Source organism: Piliocolobus tephrosceles, chromosome 5 (assembly GCF_002776525.5).
Source record: "Piliocolobus tephrosceles isolate RC106 chromosome 5, ASM277652v3, whole genome shotgun sequence".
In the NCBI taxonomy this organism is placed as follows: domain Eukaryota; kingdom Metazoa; phylum Chordata; class Mammalia; order Primates; family Cercopithecidae; genus Piliocolobus; species Piliocolobus tephrosceles.
In genome coordinates, this window is record NC_045438.1 from 132757085 (window position 1) to 132775316 (window position 18232).

At 44.5% G+C, this 18232-nt stretch overlaps 2 protein-coding genes across 6 annotated transcripts in view; one reads left to right on the plus strand and one right to left on the minus strand.

Annotated features, from left to right (window-relative positions):
- MAPK14 (mitogen-activated protein kinase 14) overlaps positions 1 to 6990 on the minus strand; it is an 85223-nt gene extending 78233 nt beyond the window's left edge. For 3 of the 4 annotated variants that reach the window (XM_023212635.2, XM_023212634.2, XM_023212637.2), the window contains exon 1: positions 6358 to 6990. In XM_023212635.2, coding sequence (XP_023068403.1) covers positions 6358 to 6473 — 116 coding nt within the window. In that variant the 5' untranslated portion in view covers positions 6474 to 6990. The remainder of the gene's footprint in view (positions 1 to 6357) is intronic. The other variant, XM_023212636.3, reaches the window with a different exon arrangement.
- A 3333-nt stretch (positions 6991 to 10323) lies between these two features.
- Positions 10324 to 18232, plus strand: part of SLC26A8 (solute carrier family 26 member 8) — an 80240-nt gene continuing 72331 nt past the window's right edge. The window contains exons 1-2 of one of the 2 annotated variants that reach the window (XM_023212633.2): positions 10324 to 10565; positions 15754 to 15943. In XM_023212633.2, the coding sequence (XP_023068401.1) occupies positions 15756 to 15943 (188 nt within the window). In that variant the 5' untranslated portion in view covers positions 10324 to 10565; positions 15754 to 15755. Of the gene's footprint in view, positions 10566 to 15750; positions 15944 to 18232 lie in introns of those variants that run through there. The other variant, XM_031935649.1, reaches the window with a different exon arrangement.

Here is an 18232-nt window from a genome sequence, read left to right on the forward strand (position 1 = left end):
GGAAAGGAGACTACTAAAAGTAGTACTGACAAGTATGCCATTCTTTTAATGAATGAGTCCATCTATAAAATGGGGTTAATAAATATCAGCCTCCATGGAGCTAGTGAGAACTGATTGATAACGCTTTGAATGAAAACACTTTATAAACTGCAAAAATCCCTAAAAATGTCATTTAATTCTAAAGTGAGGGTGATCTACCCCAGTGAATTCTTCCATCTTTGAATTCTAGGCCCTAGGGGCTCAGCAATATCTGTACTCTTGCCTATGAAAGGCAAAGTCAACACAGATCATCTCTGAGAGTGGGCTAGAAAGAAATCAAAAGCAGAGTACTCCTTAGTATCAAGAAATCAAACTGCCAGAATTGAAAACCTGGAGATCCCAGATAAGCTTATTTTAAAGAAGAACCAGTGGAGGCCAGGTGCAGTGGCTTACTCCTGTAATCCCAGGACTTTGAGAGGCCAAGGTGGGCGGAGCACGTGGTCAGGAGTTCGAGACTAGCCTGATGGTAAAATCCCGTCTCTACTGAAAATACAAAAATCAGCCAGGCATGGTGGCGCGCACTTGTAATCCCAGCTGCTCAGGAGGCTGAGGCAGGAGAACTGCTTGAACCCAGGAGGCAGAGGTTGCCGTGAGCCGAGATCATGCCACTGCACTCCAGCCTGGGCGGAAAAAAAAAAAAACAAACAGTAGAAAAATGGGATTTGATAAATAAAATGACTTTACAGTCAGCTTCAAATGAACTCTTTCTTAAAACAATCTTTATACATCAGTAATACAAATGTTTGCCATTAATTATGTTTAAAGATTTCTTATTGACTAGCACTGGTAACATACAGGCAACTACCTTACTTTTGGTTACAAAGAAAATAATGGAAAGCTACTATCACTACTAGAAAAGTAAAGGGCACACCCTTCTCACTGGTCAGGAGTCAAGAAAGTTACCCTTGTATACTTAGTGATGCATTTTTATTTCTTTGCACCCTGGCTCATTCTAAAAAAAGTAAAAATAAATAATAATAATAATAATAAAAAAGATTTAAAATGGTGAATGGCCACTAATAGTTTTTAAAAAGTTAGCTTCATTTATTTTTATTATACTAGAATAATCTTGTTCCACAAGCACTTAGGAAGTTGTATTTTATTTCTTAGCAAGTTTTGCTATCCTTTTACCAAAGGTTATATACTTTCTATGCTGAAGATACAGTGCACAGCACAATGCTAGAACATAGCAAGCAATCCACAAAATGTAGTTATTAAACCCACTAGACTATAAGCTCCAGTTGAGAATGGATTGTCTTGTTTCTGTCTTGTTTAGCACTCTACTTCCAGAACCTAGCTATCTGGCCCATAGTAGGTATTCAATAAACACTGTTGAATAAACAATTGAATATGATCTAAGAGTAATTCTCAACTGTCACCTCCTATTTTATGGTTACCAGTGCCCCACCTCCTCTAATCAACAGCAAAGGTCTGGAAAAACGGTACCCCAGAGGAAAGGCACTTAAGTTCCTGTTTGTATTTCCTTAAACTCACCACAAAGATTCTACCCTTCTGTCCCAAAACCCCAAAATCAATGCTTTGCAACAATGTATTCTTAAACAATTTTGCTTCATTTCCCCTCACAGACAATGCATAAAGTTCCTTAAAACTGCAAGACCTAGTCTAGTTCCCTTTACTCTTTAAAGGAAAGGCATGGCCGGGCGCGGTGGCTCAAGCCTGTAATCCTAGCACTTTGGGAGGCCGAGACGGGCGGATCACAAGGTCAGGAGATCGAGACCACCCTGGCTAATACGGTGAAACCCCGTCTCTACTAAAGAATACAAAAAACTAGCCGGGCGACTAGGCGGGCGTCTGTAGTTCCAGCTACTTGGGAGGCGGAGGCAGGAGAATGGCGTAAACCTGGGAGGTGGAGCTTGCAGTGAGCTGAGATCTGGCCACCGCACTCCAGCCTGGGCGACAGAGCCAGACTCCATCTCAAAAAATAAAAATAAAAATAAATAAAGGAAAGGCATATACGTAAAACCTTATTTTGATTCATAGTTGGTTATCACACAGGCTGCTACTTGTTTTTTTACCAAGTATAAATTAAAATAATATAGGCTTAAAATAATTTGTAAATGTTACACATCAAAGTATACCGCACTTCAGAGCAATAAAATTAGGAAACTGACAAATATTTCAATGAATGAATTTTATTCATTGAAATATTCTATTCATTTATTTTCATTCTTGAAAATAAAATTCAGGGACTGGGTGTGGTGGCTCATCCCTATAATCCCAGCACTTTGGGAGGCCAACATGGGAGAAATGCTTGAGGCCAGGAGTTTGAGACCAGCCTGGGCAACACAGTAAGACCCTATCTCTACAAAATAAATAAATAAATATTAATAAAATAAAAATCGGAGATTTTTTTGGAAGTAGACTTCAGGTCCAGTTCAAGAAGTCACACAAAAAATGCTGTGTCGTTACTTTATAGTTGTAACTCCTATCTGACCTGAAACAGTAGTATCACCAATCTGATTGCCTAATCTTTCTTATCAGACTTGAGTCCAAATTCCCTAAATTATTTGGATTCAAATGGACTGTTATTCCCTAAAATCAAATCTGCTCTCAAAAAAATGAAGATGGATGGGCAGACACAGTGGCTCACCCCTGTAATCTCAGCACTTTGGGAGGCCAAGGTAAGCAGATCACCTGAAGTAAGGAGTTAGAGACCAGCCTGGCCAACGTGGTGAAACCCCGTCTGTATTAAAAAATACAAAAATCAGCCGGGCATGGTGTTGCTCACTTGTAATTCCAGCTACTTGGGAGCCTGAGGCAGGAGAATCGCTTGAATCCAAGAGGTGGAGGTTACAGTGAACAGAGATGGTGCCACTGCACTCCAACCTGGGCAACAGAGTAAGACTCTGTCTCAAAATAAAAAAAGAAGAAGAAGAAGAAGAGTATCATAGGCTCCAAAGTGGATTCTAAAAGAAGTTCCAAAAAATGTTTTCTGCCACACATAAAAAGGTACTCATTGAAAGAACAACTTCAGGCCAGGCACAGCGGCTCAGGCCTGTAATCCTAGCACTTTAGGAGGCCAAGGAGGGCAGATCACACGAGGTCAGGAGTCTAAGACCAGCCTGCCCAAAATGGAGAACCCTGTCTCTACTAAAAATACAAAAATTAGCTGGGTATGGTAGAGGGCACCTGTAGTCCCAGCTACTCGGGAGGCTGAGGCAGGAGAATTGCTTGAACCCAGGAGGTGGAAGTTGCAGTGAGCCAAGATGGCACCACTGCACTCAAGCCTGGGCAACAGATTGAGACTTCGTCTCAAAGAAAAGAACAACTTCAAATAACTACACCGAATCTCTGAATAAGATAACACTTAATTGTAAATCTAAATTCTGGTATTTTCATTCCAATATTAGTTATAATTGTTTATTGTCAACTGTCAAATAATTTCAGTTTCAGTTGTATTTTCCTTCACCAATATGCTGTAGGTTACATCTTAAATCCATTTAGTAGAAAGACTACTAAATAAACAAGCAAATAAAAAAACTCTGCCCCCCTGGAAAGACACAAGACACTTAACAGTGCTTGTCTTTGAGAAAGACAGTAGAGTGGCTGGAGAACAAAAAAGAAAGGAGACTTTTCACTGAATACCTTTTTTTTTTTTTTTTTTTTTGAGAGGAAGTCTCACTCTGTCGCCCAGGCTGGAGTGCAGTGCCGCGATCTCGGCTCACTGCAACCTCCGCCTTCCGGGTTCACACCATTCTCCTGCCTCAGCCTCCCGAGTAGCTGGGACTACAGGCGCCCGCCACCACACCAGGCTAATTTTTTGTATTTTTAGTAGAGACGGGGTTTCACTGTGTTAGCCAGGATGGTCTCGATCTCCTGACCTCCTGATCCACCCGCCTCGGCCTCCCAAAGTACTGGAATTACAGGCTTGAGCCACCGCGCCCGGCCCACTGAATACCTTTTCAAAAGTTTCAAATTTTATACAATGTCAATGTATTACCTATTTTTAAAAATCTGTTCAATAAAAGTACTTTTAAGTGTCAGACACTGCTGGCTTTTTTTTTTTTTTTTTTTTTTTTTTGATACGAGTCTCGCTCTGTCGCCTGGGCTGGAGTGCAGTGGCGCGATCTCGGCTCACTGCAAGCTCCGCCTCCCGGGTTTACGCCATTCTCCTGCTTCAGCCTCCTGAGTAGCTGGGACTACAGGCGCCCGCCACCTCGCCCGGCTAGTTTTTCGTATTTTTTAGTAGAGACGGGGTTTCACCGTATTAACCAGGATGGTCTCGATCTCCTGACCTCGTGATCCACCCGTCTCAGCCTCCCAAAGTGCTGGGATTACAGGCTTGAGCCACCGCGCCCGGCCTCTGCTGGCTTTTATACCACAGAAAAATATACCACTAAAGAAATGTGGAGTTAATTTTAATGGTACTTCACTGTAAATCTGGATCTCCTGTTCCAGTGCAGAGCTAGTCACCAACAGTACCGAACTTTTGCAAGCAATTCAATCGGAGTTCACCCAAACCCTCTATAGTTGAGTTATTCTGCTGTATCACTCCATTAAAATTTAAATAGCATTGAAAACAAAAACGTGCTACTACAGAAATGAATGTGTCAATTCAAGAATGAAAAAACGGAAGTATATTAATGAGCTATAAAATATTAAAACAATGATCCAAATACATCTTTGAAAATTAGCAAATCAACTATACACAATATGTATATACTGAATGTATATACATATATTAACATGTATATATCGAATGTAAAATGCTGCAAATCAACTACACACACACACTCTCTGAATGTTAAATCCTGCAAATTCCTTTAAAATGTAAACTGCCATGCTGTAAAAATGGGAGAAAGATGTCACTCACGGTGCCATCTGCAACATAACTTAAGCAGCTTGAACTAGAAAATGCAATATGATCTGTTGCTGGACACAATTGCACAATCTCAATTACCCAGAAGATTCTACCAAACAGGAAATTCATGATGTGACTTTGGGAAACACAGAAATCATATTTAAAGATTAACACATCCAAAAGCCTGGAATTTGTTCCAAAACAAAAAACGATTTTACAGGCCCTTTTCAAATGACGCATACAATACGAATTACTAAAACACAGAAAAAGCTAACAGTTAAATCTGATATTTAGTTTCAGATCCGTAGCTTTTAAATTATAGAAAATCTAAAATACAGGGTATAAAACCTTCCAGGTTAGAGAGCAGTTAGTGAAATATTTCAGATCTGGAAATTACATGGTATCGACTTAATTTAAAACACACTCACGGTGTAAATTAAGGCTAAAAAGTATCTCTTCCCTTCCTTTTCTATGTGGTTCCATATCCTTACGAAAACCATCGTGTACCTCAGGCCATAAATGCATATAACTAGATAAATCCCTGCAAACTCTCAAAGGGACTTTTAAAACACAGTATTCGCAGGAATTATCTCAAAAAATATTTACAATACCTCCTAGCACTGTTAATAATTTTTTGATCTTGAGGGCGCCTTACAGATCTGAATCTTTCTTGCTCCAAGTGAAAAAACTGTTTTGTCGAACAATACTTAAATGAGCAGTGGTATGTGACTAATCAGTGAGACTGCCAGTTTCTCAAGCTGCAGTGTTCTTGCAGGCACTACCACCGCCGCCCCTCCACAGAAAGGAAATACGCTTTCAACCGAATCGGAAACACACCACTCAAGCTGGCACAGTGCTCACCGAGATAAAGTCGGTATTTTAAGCTCTATGGATCGCTGCTAATTCAAGTGCGAATTCAAAACGAACACTTCTCAAGATGGGATTTCGACAGAGGTTTGGGGAAAAAAAAAAAAAAAAAGGCCCGGAGAGAGCTCCCTTCCTGGTCAGTTTTGTTCAGATGACCGCAGTCTTCGGGTTGGGCTCTGCCCTTCTGCTTCTCCCGGCAGCTCCCCGAGCTTGTCTGCTCAGAGGACAGGGTCCGGCGCCACAGCGTGGGCGCATCGCGGGAGAGGGTCCTTCTGCTCCAGGTCGGGAGGGAGACCCCCAAGGAAGCAGCCCTTCCCCTGGTGCCTGCCGCCGAGCAGCAACCTTCCGAGAGGCGAAGGCGCAGGGTGCTAGCCAGAACCGAGCTCCAGCACCACCACCTGCCTCTCGCAGCGGACTTGAGCGCTGCACACGGTGGACCGCAATACCCGCGTGAGTGCAGGGCGAGGGGTGCAGGAGGTGCAGAACAGGCAGAGCTCGAAGGGGCAGCAATGCCCTCCCCCGAGGAAAATTCCTGCCACTTGACGCAACGCAGAGCAGTGGTGCAGGCCTGGCTCTCGGGCGCGAGGGGCCACCCTGCCCACAGCAGCCCCAGGCCCGGCGACACTCACCACACAGAGCCATAGGCGCCGGAGCCCACTGGAGACAGGTTCTGGTAACGCTCGGGCACCTCCCAGATTGTCTTGTTCAGCTCCTGCCGGTAGAACGTGGGCCTCTCCTGAGACATTTTCCAGCGGCAGTCGCCGGGCAAGAAGGTGGCCCTATGGGGCCCCCACCTGCACCCGCACCCTCTCCCCGGCCCTTGCTGCCCGCCCAGCCGGGCGGGGACCTTGCGCTGGTCGCCCGCGCAGGTGCGGCTGCCGCGACCCCGCAGACTCCCGCGCGCGCGTCTGCTGTCAGCCGCCGCCGCTGGATGCGCCCCTGAGACTGGGGCAAGCCCCGCTAAGGGCAGGGACGCGCTCCGGCGCTCAAGGCTGCGCCCGCCGCGATCTCCCTGCACCTTCGTCCCTACAAGGCCGACTCCGAGCTGCGTCGCAGTACTCCCGCTCCAGCTGCTGCGCCCGCTGAGGCTCCAGTGGTCGCGCTTCCACAGCCAGCAAACAGGAGCCTCCTGCAGTACTCTCGCGAGAACAGCTCCCGGGACTCTCCGAGAGCCGAGATTTTACCCAATATGGAACCTCTTCGCGGGCGGGGCTTCGTGAGAGGAGAGGATGGGAGGAGCAGTTCTCGCGAGAAGAGAGCAACAACTGGCGACCAAAGGCAGAAACTCCCAGGGACTGTCTCCTTAAGGGCGCGAAGGCGGACCAGGGAAGGAAGAGATAAGCGGACAGCATACGCCGCGCGCGCCCCACCGTGGCCGGCGGCTCAAATACCTGGCTCTGTGGTGGAAAACGACAGTGACAAATAGCGTGTCGGGGAGAGTCGAAAGATCTTTAACTGCGAATAGTTACCAGCAGCGGAGCACCTGCTCAGCTGAACCCCCAAATTCCAAAAAACACTTGCATGAAAAAGAGACAGGTGGCCGGGCGCGGTGGCTCACGCCTGTAATCCCAGCACTTTGGGAGGCTGAGGCGGGCGGATCACCTGGGGTCGGGAGTTCGAGACCAGCCTGACCAAAATGGAGAAACCCCGTCTCTACTAAAAATGCAAAATTAGCCGGGCGTGGTGGCGCGCACCTGGAGTCCCAGCTACTCGGGAGGCAGAGGCAGGAGAATCGCTTGAACCAGGGAGGCGGAGGTTGTGGTGAGCCGAGATCGCGCCATTGCACTCCAGCCTGGGCAACAGGAGCGAAACTCCGTCTCAAATTAAAAAAAAAAAAAAAAAAAAAAAAAAAGCGAGAGACAGGTTCTGGCCAGAAGGCTGTTGCATTCCCATCTGCTCAAGGACATATGGGTTACTCTACATGTGGGTTACTCTTCGAGATGCTGACGAAATATGTCCCAAAGGCAAATGTTAACCCTACATCAAAGCTGAGGCTTTCCAGGGGCTGGGCGCGGTGGCTCACGCGTGTTATCCCAGCACTTTGGGAGGCCGAGGCGGTCGGATCACGAGGTCAAGAGATAGAGACCATCCTGGCCAACATGGTGAAACCCCGTCTCTACTAAAAAATACAAAAATTAGCTGGGCATGGTGGCTTGAGCCTGTAGTTCCAGCTTCTCGGGAGACTGAGGCAGGAGAATTGCTTGAATCCGGGAGGCGGAGGTTGCAGTGAGCTAAAATCGCGCCACTGCACTCCAGCCTGGCGTCAGAGGGAGACTCCGTCTCAAAAAAAAAAAAAAAAAAAAGCTGAGGCTTTCCATTCAAACTCTCCTTATAGTTCTTAAACTTACATGCAGAAAAATCACCCTGGGAGTTTAAGATGCAAGTTCACAGGACTCACAGGGAGTCTAATTGGGTAGGTCAGAGGAAGGCATCAAGAGCATGTTTTTTTTTTTTTTTGTTTTTGAGACGGAGTCTCGCTCTGTCGCCCAGGCTGGGGTGCAGTGGCCGGATCTCAGCTCACTACAAGCTCCGCCTTCCGGGTTCACGCCATTCTCCTGCCTCAGCCTCCGGAGTAGCTGGGACTACAGGCGCCCGCCACCTCGCCCGGCTAGTTTTTTGTATTTTTTAGTAGAGACGGGGTTTCACCGTGTTAGCCAGGATGGTCTCCATCTCCTGACCTCGTGATCCGCCCATCTCGGCCTCCCAAAGTGCTGGGATTACAGGCTTGAGCCACCGCGCCCGGCCAAGAGCATGTATTTTTATAATACATCTTAGGTAATTCTGATTCAGGAAAGTCTCTGATATCTCCCTTTGAGAAGCATTTAAAAAACCATTACACTGAAGATTTGAAACTGACTCCTATCCTGAAGAGCCATCAGTGAAGAGGATTTTAAGCATTCAACTCACACCTCTTCGAGTAAGGAGAATAGGGCAGAAGTCTCATCGAATTTAGGCAAGTCAACTGACCTTTCCTGAACCTTAGTTCCAGCTTCTAGGAGAGAATTCCTGCCCTGCATTCCCGACTAACAGAGTCATTTGTAAAAACTAAACAAGATAAATGTGAATGGGCAAGGCATTATAACCCCATGCCTACATCCATTATCAACCTACGCCTATGCTAAAGCTTGTTACAGTGAGCAGAAGAATCAGATCCTGCATCATTGTCTTAGTTTCTTGTATTAGAAATAACTAGGTCCAAGCCAGGACATTTCTCAACATTTCCCGTGATTATTCTATTTTGTGTCATACACACCTTGGAGGGCTCAGACTTTGCCTATCTTGTCCCAACATCTAGCACAATATCTAGAACATAAAACATGTCCCATAAGTATTTGTTGAAAAAATTGTGAACAATGACCGTGATTTCAATTTAAGAAGTGGTACAGGATTCTCAGTCCTCCTCAAGGAAAGCAATATAAAACCAAAAAACAGAGTCATGGGTGATTCATGGAAAGCTGTTTTGCATTCAGTGTAGCTTAGCTAGAATTCTCTTATCTACAAAAACATGATGCTTGAGAATGTTCCAAACTAGGGAGGCTAGGAAGCTTTCTAAGAAGTAATGGAGGGTGAAGGGGAAGTAATAGCAAAAACATGATTGTGAAGAAATGAGGGATGGGGTTGGGGGGATCGAGGGAATGAGGGAATGGTTACAAGGGGTGAGGAGGAAGCTTGGAAGTAGGAATCCTCAGAAATGCACATTTTTATCCTACAAGTTGGGATGATGAGGTGAGGGTGAATGGAAGGGTAAAGATAAAGTAAGCAGTATATTCATACACTCATTCAACCAATGTGTATTAAATGCCTACGAGGTGCCAAGCACTTGTAGTTAAAAAGTGATTAAAAACTACAGTTGCTGCCTGCGTGGAGCTTACAGTCAATGGGAGGGCAATCATTCAACACAAATTCATTGAACACTTCCTATGTCCACCACACTGTTTTAGGCACTGATAATAAAACAGTTAATGAAAGGGATAAAAATCCCTGCCCTCATAGGGCTAAGATGATTTACAAAAAGGAATACACAAAGTGCATAATAAGGTAGACATCAACACAGTCATCAAACAAACAAGTGTAAAACTGTAACTGGGCCAAGCAGGAATACAAGGTGGAGTGAGAGACAGCGATAGGGACAGGGATAGGGTGGGAGGAGGGTAAAGGGAGTGAGTGCAGACGGCATGTCTGCATCCAGAGCCGGTGATCTGGGCAGGAAGGTGTCATCCAATGGGGAGAACCAGGCCTGTGGGGCAGAGAGCCTATGGTTGGAGACCTGGGTAACCCTCCTAGCCTCCATTTCCTTTTACTGCTTCTGACCTGAGGAAGGCTAAGTCTTCCGGAGACGATAGTGAATTACCGTCTGTGCAGTACACATGTGCATTGCTCTATGTTCAGGGCACGAGGCCTGGCACCAAATAGGCCCTCGATCAAGAACAGTAAAACCTCGGAGAGAGTAGGAGCTTCGGTACCCAGGTTTACCAAGTACCAAGGGGCTCCCACGACTTAGGTATGAGGAGGGCGACCTAGGTACCCCTTTCCCGGCTCCCTAGCCCAGCTGCTCATGCTCCCCTTCCTCGTCCCCTCCCCCACCCTCATCTTCTCCCGCCCGGAACGTCCGCGGGCTAGGCCACAACGGCTAGGGAACCGCCGGTATCCGCGTCCGCAGCGCCGCCACCCAGGCAGGAGCTGTGTGGGATCCCAGCGCCCGCACTCCCGCCCCCGCCAAGGAGCCAGGTGAGCGGCTGCCGGGAGACGCCCGGGCGCCGGGGGCTGCAGGCGGTGAGCGGCGAGGCCACAGCGGGTCCCATCGCGGGGGCTGCGTCTGTCACCGGCAGGTACCCAGGTATGCCGCAGAGCTAGGCACGCCGCAGGCGCTCAGTCAGTATCTGTGGAATGAATTAATGACGGTCGTCCCTGGGAGCTTATCTCTCAGGTATTGTCTCTACTTTTTGAAAGTAGTGGCCGTGTGGATGGCAATGACAAGAGACAGTGTGCGCGTTTTGCAAGCTGCATCCTTTCAAATTCTCCTGTCTATATTGTCAAAAGCCCCAGAACTGATTACCTGCATCCCACCGCCTATCCCATCCATTTCCTCCCGAGGCCTGACTTCCCGGCCGTTTCTCCTCCTTTCAGACCTCACTGCTTTTGTTCATTTATATTCCCTGTGACTGAATCCCCACCCCCACCTCCTTGCCCCTTTCTTTTCATGTCAAATGCCATTGATGTGTCAGGGGCCCCTGTGAAGCCTTCTCCAGCACCCCCACCCCAATAATGAGCATCTTTCCAACACACCGTGTTACAGTCTCCACATTGCACGGAAAGTGGTTGTCCTTTGTGTCCAGTGGTCATCCACTTAAGGACTGTCATCTTATTAGTCATCCCCAGCCGCTATTCAAAGTGACTAAAGGATCTAAAGGCCAGGCTCTTTGCTTATACTTTTTCTGTATTCCCAATACATTCTCCATAAAAACCTAAGTAGTAACATGCTTAGGATTGTTTCTGATGGAATTACAAGTGCTTATTTTGAAATTTTGGAAGTGAATTTCGCCTTTCCATGATTATAGAAAACATAAGAAAGTTCAGGGGGAAGATATTCCTGCAACTAAACTAGCTTTCAAGATTTCATATCATTTGGGTCAATAGCCATAAAATTTGATTGTATTTACATTTTTTATTCCTGACTTTTTTTTTTTTTTTTTTTTGAGACAGAGTCTCGCTCTGTCTCCCAGGCAGGAATGCAGTGGTACCATCTTGGCTCACTGCAACCTCTGCCTCCCAGGTTCAAGCAATTCTCTGCCTCAGCCTCCTGAGTGGCCAGGACTACAGGCACGCCACCACACCCAGCTAATTTTTGTATTTTTAGTAGAGAGGGGGTTTCGCCATGTTGGCAAGGCTGGTCTCGAACTCCTGACCTCAGTTGATCCAACCACCTCAGCCTTCCAAAGTACTGGGATTACAGGCATGAGCCAGTGAGCCATGCGTGGCCTATTTTTTACTTTTAAAACACTCTGAACACAGATAATGTAAATAATTAGATAAATGGATGGATGGATAAATGGATGGATGGATGGATGGATGGATGGATGGATGGATGGATGGATGGATGGATAAGGGTACTATGGAGGGTGAAAGAGCTAGGCCAAAAGTGCTTGTATTTTAACAGGGCCCCCAAACTTAGCACTGAAAGGCTCATGAAAGATAATCCACTATATTTATAGTGGTACTCATACTTTAATTTTTATCAGAATCACCTGGACAGCTTCTTTGCTTTTTTTTTTTTTTTTCTACCTAGCAAGACCTACTGAATCAGAAACTCTGGGGGCGTGGCAGTCTGGACAGCTTCTTAAAACAGACTGATGCCCCCAGAGTTTCTGATTCAGTAGGTCTTGCTAAGTGGGGCCTACTCAACAGTAGGAGTTTCTGGTCATTGCATCTTCTTGGGAAGGGTCCTGCTAGTACATGAAATCAATCAAGAAAGACATAATGGAGCTGGAGAAATTCCAAAGAAAATTACTTAAAAAACAATAATAAGGAAACCATGTGTTTACCCTTGCTGCTGTTAGCCAGACGTTTGTTGGAGTTCCTTAAAGACAACTTTCCACCTGCTCCTCCTGGCCATCCTCACTGTGGTTGTAGGAGTTTATGACTTGATAACCTCTCCTAGATTATCATAATATTAATGATCTCCAGTTGGCTGTTTTGCCTCTGTCTCTCCTATCTCCACCGTCCAACAACTTTTTGTGATGATGGAAATGTTTTATATCTGCACTGTTTAGTAAGGTAACCACTAGCTATATGTGGCTGTTGAGCACTTGAAATCTAGCTAGTATAATTGAGGATCTGAATTTTTTATTTAAAGTTTAAATAGGCACATGTCACCAGTGGCTACCATACTAGACAACTCAGCTCTAGAACATAACACTGGCACATTTCATCTTCCCAAAGTGCATCTCTGTGCATATTACTACTTCTGCTGAAAGACTTTAAATAGGCCTGACGCAGTGGCTCACGCCTGTAAACCCAGCACTTTGGGAGGCCGAGGCGGGAGGATCACTTAAGATAGGGAGTTCAGGACCAGCCTGGCCAACATGGCAAAACCCTGTCTCTACCAAATATACGCATGCCTGTGATCTCAGCTACTTGGGAGGCTGAGGCAGGAGAATTGCTTGAACCTGGGAGGCAGAGGTTGCAGTGAGCTAAGATCGCACCACTGCACTCCAGCCTTGGTGACAGAGCTGGACTCCATCTCCAAAAAAATAAAAAATAAAAAAATATATATACATACATATGTAGATGTATATGTAAACATATGTAAAGTAATTGACAACATTTAAAAGTCAGAAGATCCCACATAAAAATCTGGCATTATGGCTTCTCCTGGAAAAGATGAGATCTAAGCTATTCCGGGCCCCACATTGACCAATGGCAAGAATGGCTGGAGCGAAGCAGCTTCTGCTGCCTTTGCCAGCCCCACTGTTCCCACTACTCCTTGATGGTCATATTTTGCCTATTTTACACCAATCCTGCTTTAATTTCACTTTCAGAACAAAATGCTGGGTTCTAGACTCTCAATGTGACCCAGGATATCAGGTTTGTCATTAGCAGACTAATTAGGCTTGTTTAGGTTACTGGGAACAAAGAGACTACTCATGGAAGTACATTGGACAATTATATGGGGAAAGTAAGGAAGATTGGGTCTGTATTCCTATGCGTGGGGAAAGAAAGGTGGGGTGGGGGGCGGAATTCCTTACATTTTAATACACAGTTCTACCTTTTTTTCTTTTTGTGAGAGACATGAAGCACTAATTATCTTAAGTGATATATTGTAAAATACCTCTCCCATCCTCTTATGTATTCCCCAGTCACCTCAATAGTTTAGTGAATTTGTGATCTTTAGTTCATGGTTGTTATACAGCATACTACTTCCACCCAATGCTTTGAGGGTAAAAATACAATATATAACTATGGCCCAATTACTTACGTTTTCTAAAATCTTAGTTTTACACCTGTAAAATGAAAGAAATAGTAGTACTGGTATTGTTGTGGAAATTTAATGACATAACTCGTGAAAAAATCTAGTGCAATGCATGGCATAGGATAAATACCCAATAAATGTTGGTGATGATGATGATGATGATGATGATGATTATGATTGTTCTGAAGGAAAACAAAGTTGCTGACACATTAAACTTATTTGCGGCATCACCCATCATCTATATAATTGTGTAATCTATATAATTTGAGGGTTTACCAATATATTTTATAGATATGTGGTTTATACATATGCTTTTCTACATTTATGTGGAAGAATTTTAGAGTTTATGCTTTTCTTATTGTTCAAAAACATAGATTATTAAGAATGGTTATACTTTCTCCCAGAGATGGATCCCTATCCATCCTCATTTACTCTATCTTTTCAATCTTTTTAAAAAGCAGGATAATATAGATTTTTTTTTCTTTTTCTTTTTCTTTTTTTTGTTTGAGATGGAGTCTTGCTGTGTCGCCCAGACTGGAGTATAGTGGTGTGATCTTGGCTCACTGCAAGCTCCGCCTCCTGGGTTCATGTCATTCTCCTGCCTCAGCCTCCCGAGTAGCAGGGACTACAGGTGCCTGCCACCACGCCTGATTAATTTTTTTTTTTTTTTTTTTTGTATTTTTAGTAGAGACGAGGTTTTGCCATGTTAGCCAGGATGGTCTCAATCTCCTGACCTCATGATCCACCCGCCTTGGCCTCTGAAAGTGCTGGTATCACAGGTGTGAACCACTGCACCCAGCTGATTTTTTTTTTTTCTTTTTGAGACAGGGTCTTGCTCTGACACCCAGGCTGGAGTACAGTGGTGCGATTCTGGCTCACTGCAACCTCCACCTGCTGGGCTCAGGTGATCGTCCCACCTCAGCCTCCTGAGCAGCTAGTACTACATGCCCATGCCATCATGCCCAGCTAATTTTGTTTCTATTTTTAGTAGAGACAGGGTTTCACTATGTTGCCCAGTCTAGTCTCGCACTTCTGTAGCTTTTTCTGCTACACCATGAGGCCACTAACTGTATACTTGGCAGTCATTCAAGAAATATTTGTTAAGGGCCTGCTAAGTTGCTAAGTGAAAACCATTAGTTTGGGTCCTGGGGCTGCTGCTGTGAATAGTCACAGTCCTGCCTCCTGGTCTTACTTTTTTTTTTCTTTTTTTTTGTTTTTTGAGACAGAATCTGGCTCTGTTGCCCAGGCTGGAGTGCAGTGGCATGATCTCGGCTCACTGCAAGCTCTGCCTCCCTGGTTCACACCATTCTCCTGCCTCAGCCTCCCAAGTAGCTGGGACTACAGGCACCCACCACCATGCCTGGATAATTTTTTGTATTTTTAGTAGAGATGGGGTTTCACCGTGTTAGCCAGGATGGTCTCAATCTCCTGACCTTGTGATCCGCCCACCTCGGCCTCCCAAAGTGCTGGGATTATAGGCGTGAACCACTGCGCCCAGCCCCTGGCCTTACATTTTGTGGGGGAAACAGACAATGGACAAACAGACAAATAATGAATCAGGTGCTGGCAAGTGCTGTGAAGAAAAGTAAAAGGTAAAGGGGTAATGATGGCTGCTATATTAGAGAAGGAGTTAGAAGACTTGTATTGAGCACTTAACCCTTCATATGGACTTCTTCATATATGCTGGATAGTGAGCATTTTCAGTGAAGATTGTTGATTAATACTGTCTACCTCTTGATCATTTTCCTACAACATATCAACACAATTGAATATAAAGAAAACTAGGCCTCCCACCAGGACACCTGGGTTCTAGTCCTGGCTCTAATAAGTATCAAACAGCAAAGACTGTTTAAACTTCTGGGTTTTGTTGTCTCCATTTGAAAAATGAAAAGAATACACATAAAATTATACAACATTGAGAAAGAGTTTTATACAACCGAAAGATGCTATGCAAGTGTAAAACATTATTATATAGGAATTTTATTTCCTTAAAAATACGCTGAGGATCTGGATTACTGAAAATGCTTTTTTATTTGATCTCTTCCCACTCATCCAGGAATGGCACAACTAGAGAGGAGCGCCATCTCTGGCTTCAGCTCTAAGTCCAGGCAAAGCTCATTCCCCTATGATGTGAAACGTGAAGTATACAATGAGGAGACCTTTCAACAGGAACACAAAAGGAAGGCCTCCTCATCTGGGAACATGAACATCAACGCCACCACCTTCACACACCACGTCCAGTGCCGGTGCGTGTGTCCGATCATTCAGCTGCCACCGAGCGGGGCAGGACTGAAACCTAACCTGACTCCTTTGGTGTCCACTTCTCTTTCTTGTCTGAGTTCCTGTCATCAGAATCCCGTAGTTGCTTGTGTAATTTTTCTTCAGTCATTTTTGTGGTTTGTCTTGCAGTACCTTTTTGATTGTAAACTTCCTGGGCATAAAGATCTTGGGTGTCCCTACAGTATCTAAGGAGGATATTTCATAATTCCATTGTTCAGTCAACCACGACTACCAGACTCCTGACCAAAAATAAGATAGCCAGCAAGCCACAGTGGCTCACACCTGTAACCCCAGCACTTCAGGAGGCCAAGGCAGGCAGATCACTTGAGTCCAGGAGTTTAGACCAACCTGGGCAACATGGTGAAACCCCGTCTCTACTAAAAAAACAAAAATTAGCTGGGTGTGGTGGCACGTGCCTGTAATTCCAGCTGCTCAAGAGGCTGAGGCATGAGAATTGCTTGAACCTGGGAGGCGGAGGTTGCAGTGAGCCGAGATTACGCCACTGCACTCCAGCCTGGGCAACAGAGCAAGCCTCCGTCTCAAAATAAATAAATAAATAAGATAGCCATGGTGGACTGATGAATGGTAGGGGAATGTGATTCTTCTAGTCTCATATCCAGCAGGGCCCACATGGTGGTACTCATGGTCACCAAGGTAGAATCTACCACCACCACCTCTGAGACCCACTGTGACTAGCTAGGTCCTGCAGTTCAGGGGCTCTTAGCCTGTTTGTGTGCTTTGAACCTCCTAGCAGTCTGATAAAGTTAATCACCCTCTTTCAGAATAATTTTTAAAATGTTTTTTATTGCAGTGAAATACGTCTCACATAAAATTGGCTATTTTGACCATTTTTAAATATACAATTCAGTGGCATGATTGACATTCACAATGTTGTGCAACCACCACCGCTATCTATTTCCAAAATTTTTTCATCACCTCAAACAGAAATTCTGTTAAGCAATAATTCCACATTTCCCCTCCCCTCAGCCCAAGTAACCTCTCTTCTGCTTTCTGTCTCTACAAATTTGCCTATTCTAGCTATTTCATTTAAGTAGAATCATACAATATGTTTGTCTTTTTGTGTCTGACTTCTTTCACTTAGCGTAATGTTTTCAAGGTTCATCCCTGTTGTAGCATGTATTAGAAGTTCATTTCATTTTATGGCTGAATAATATTCTCTTGTATTTATATACCACGTTTTGTTTATCCATTCATTAATGGACATCTGAGTTGTTTCTACCACCGTTAGGCTACTGTAAATAATGCTGCCATGAACATTGGCACAGGAGATCTGTTTGAATCTGTTTAGGGATATAACTGGGACTAGCATTGTTGAATCACATCATAAATCTGTGGTAAATTTAACTTTTTAAGGAACTGCCAAACTGTTTCCCACAGTAGCTGCACCACTTTACATTTTCATTGGCAATGTACAATTTCTCCATGTCCTCTCCAACATTTGTTATTTTCCATTTTTTTAATTATAGCCAACCTATAAGGTATGAAATGATATCTCATCGTGGTTTTCTGTTTTTGCTTTTGTTTTGCATTTTCCTGATGACTAAAGATGATGAGTATCTTTTGGTGTGTTTATTGGTTAATTATATATCTTCTTTGGAGAAATGTCTATTCATTTCCTTTGTCCTTTGTAAAATTAGGTTGTCTTTTTGTTATTGAGTTATAGGAGTTCTTCATATATTCTGGATATTAAACTTCTATCAGATATATGTTTGTAAATCTTACATAATTTATAAATATTTTCTCCCATTCTGTAGGTTTCACTCTGTTGATAGTGTCCTTTGATGCAGAAAAGTTTTTTGGTGTTTTGTTTTGTTTTGTTGAGATGGAGTTTCACTCTTGTTGCCCAGGCTGGAGTGCAATGGCACAATCTCCACTCACTGAAACCTCTGCTTCCTGGGTTTGAGCGATTCTCCTGCCTCAGCCTCCCAAGTAGTGGGGACTATAGGCACATGCCACCATGCCCAGGTAATTTTTGTATTTTTAATAGAGATGGGGTTTCCCCAAGTTGGCCAGGCTGGTTTTAAACTCCTGACCTCAGGTGATCTGCCCGTTTTAGCCTCCCAATGTGCTGGGATTACAGGTGTGAACCACTGCACCTGGCTGATGTAGAGAAGTTTTTAATTTTGATGAAATCCAATTTATCTGTATTTTCTTTTGTTGCCTGGACTTCTGGTGCCATATTTAAGAAACTATTATCAAATTCAAGATCATTCAAGATCATGCATATTTTCTTT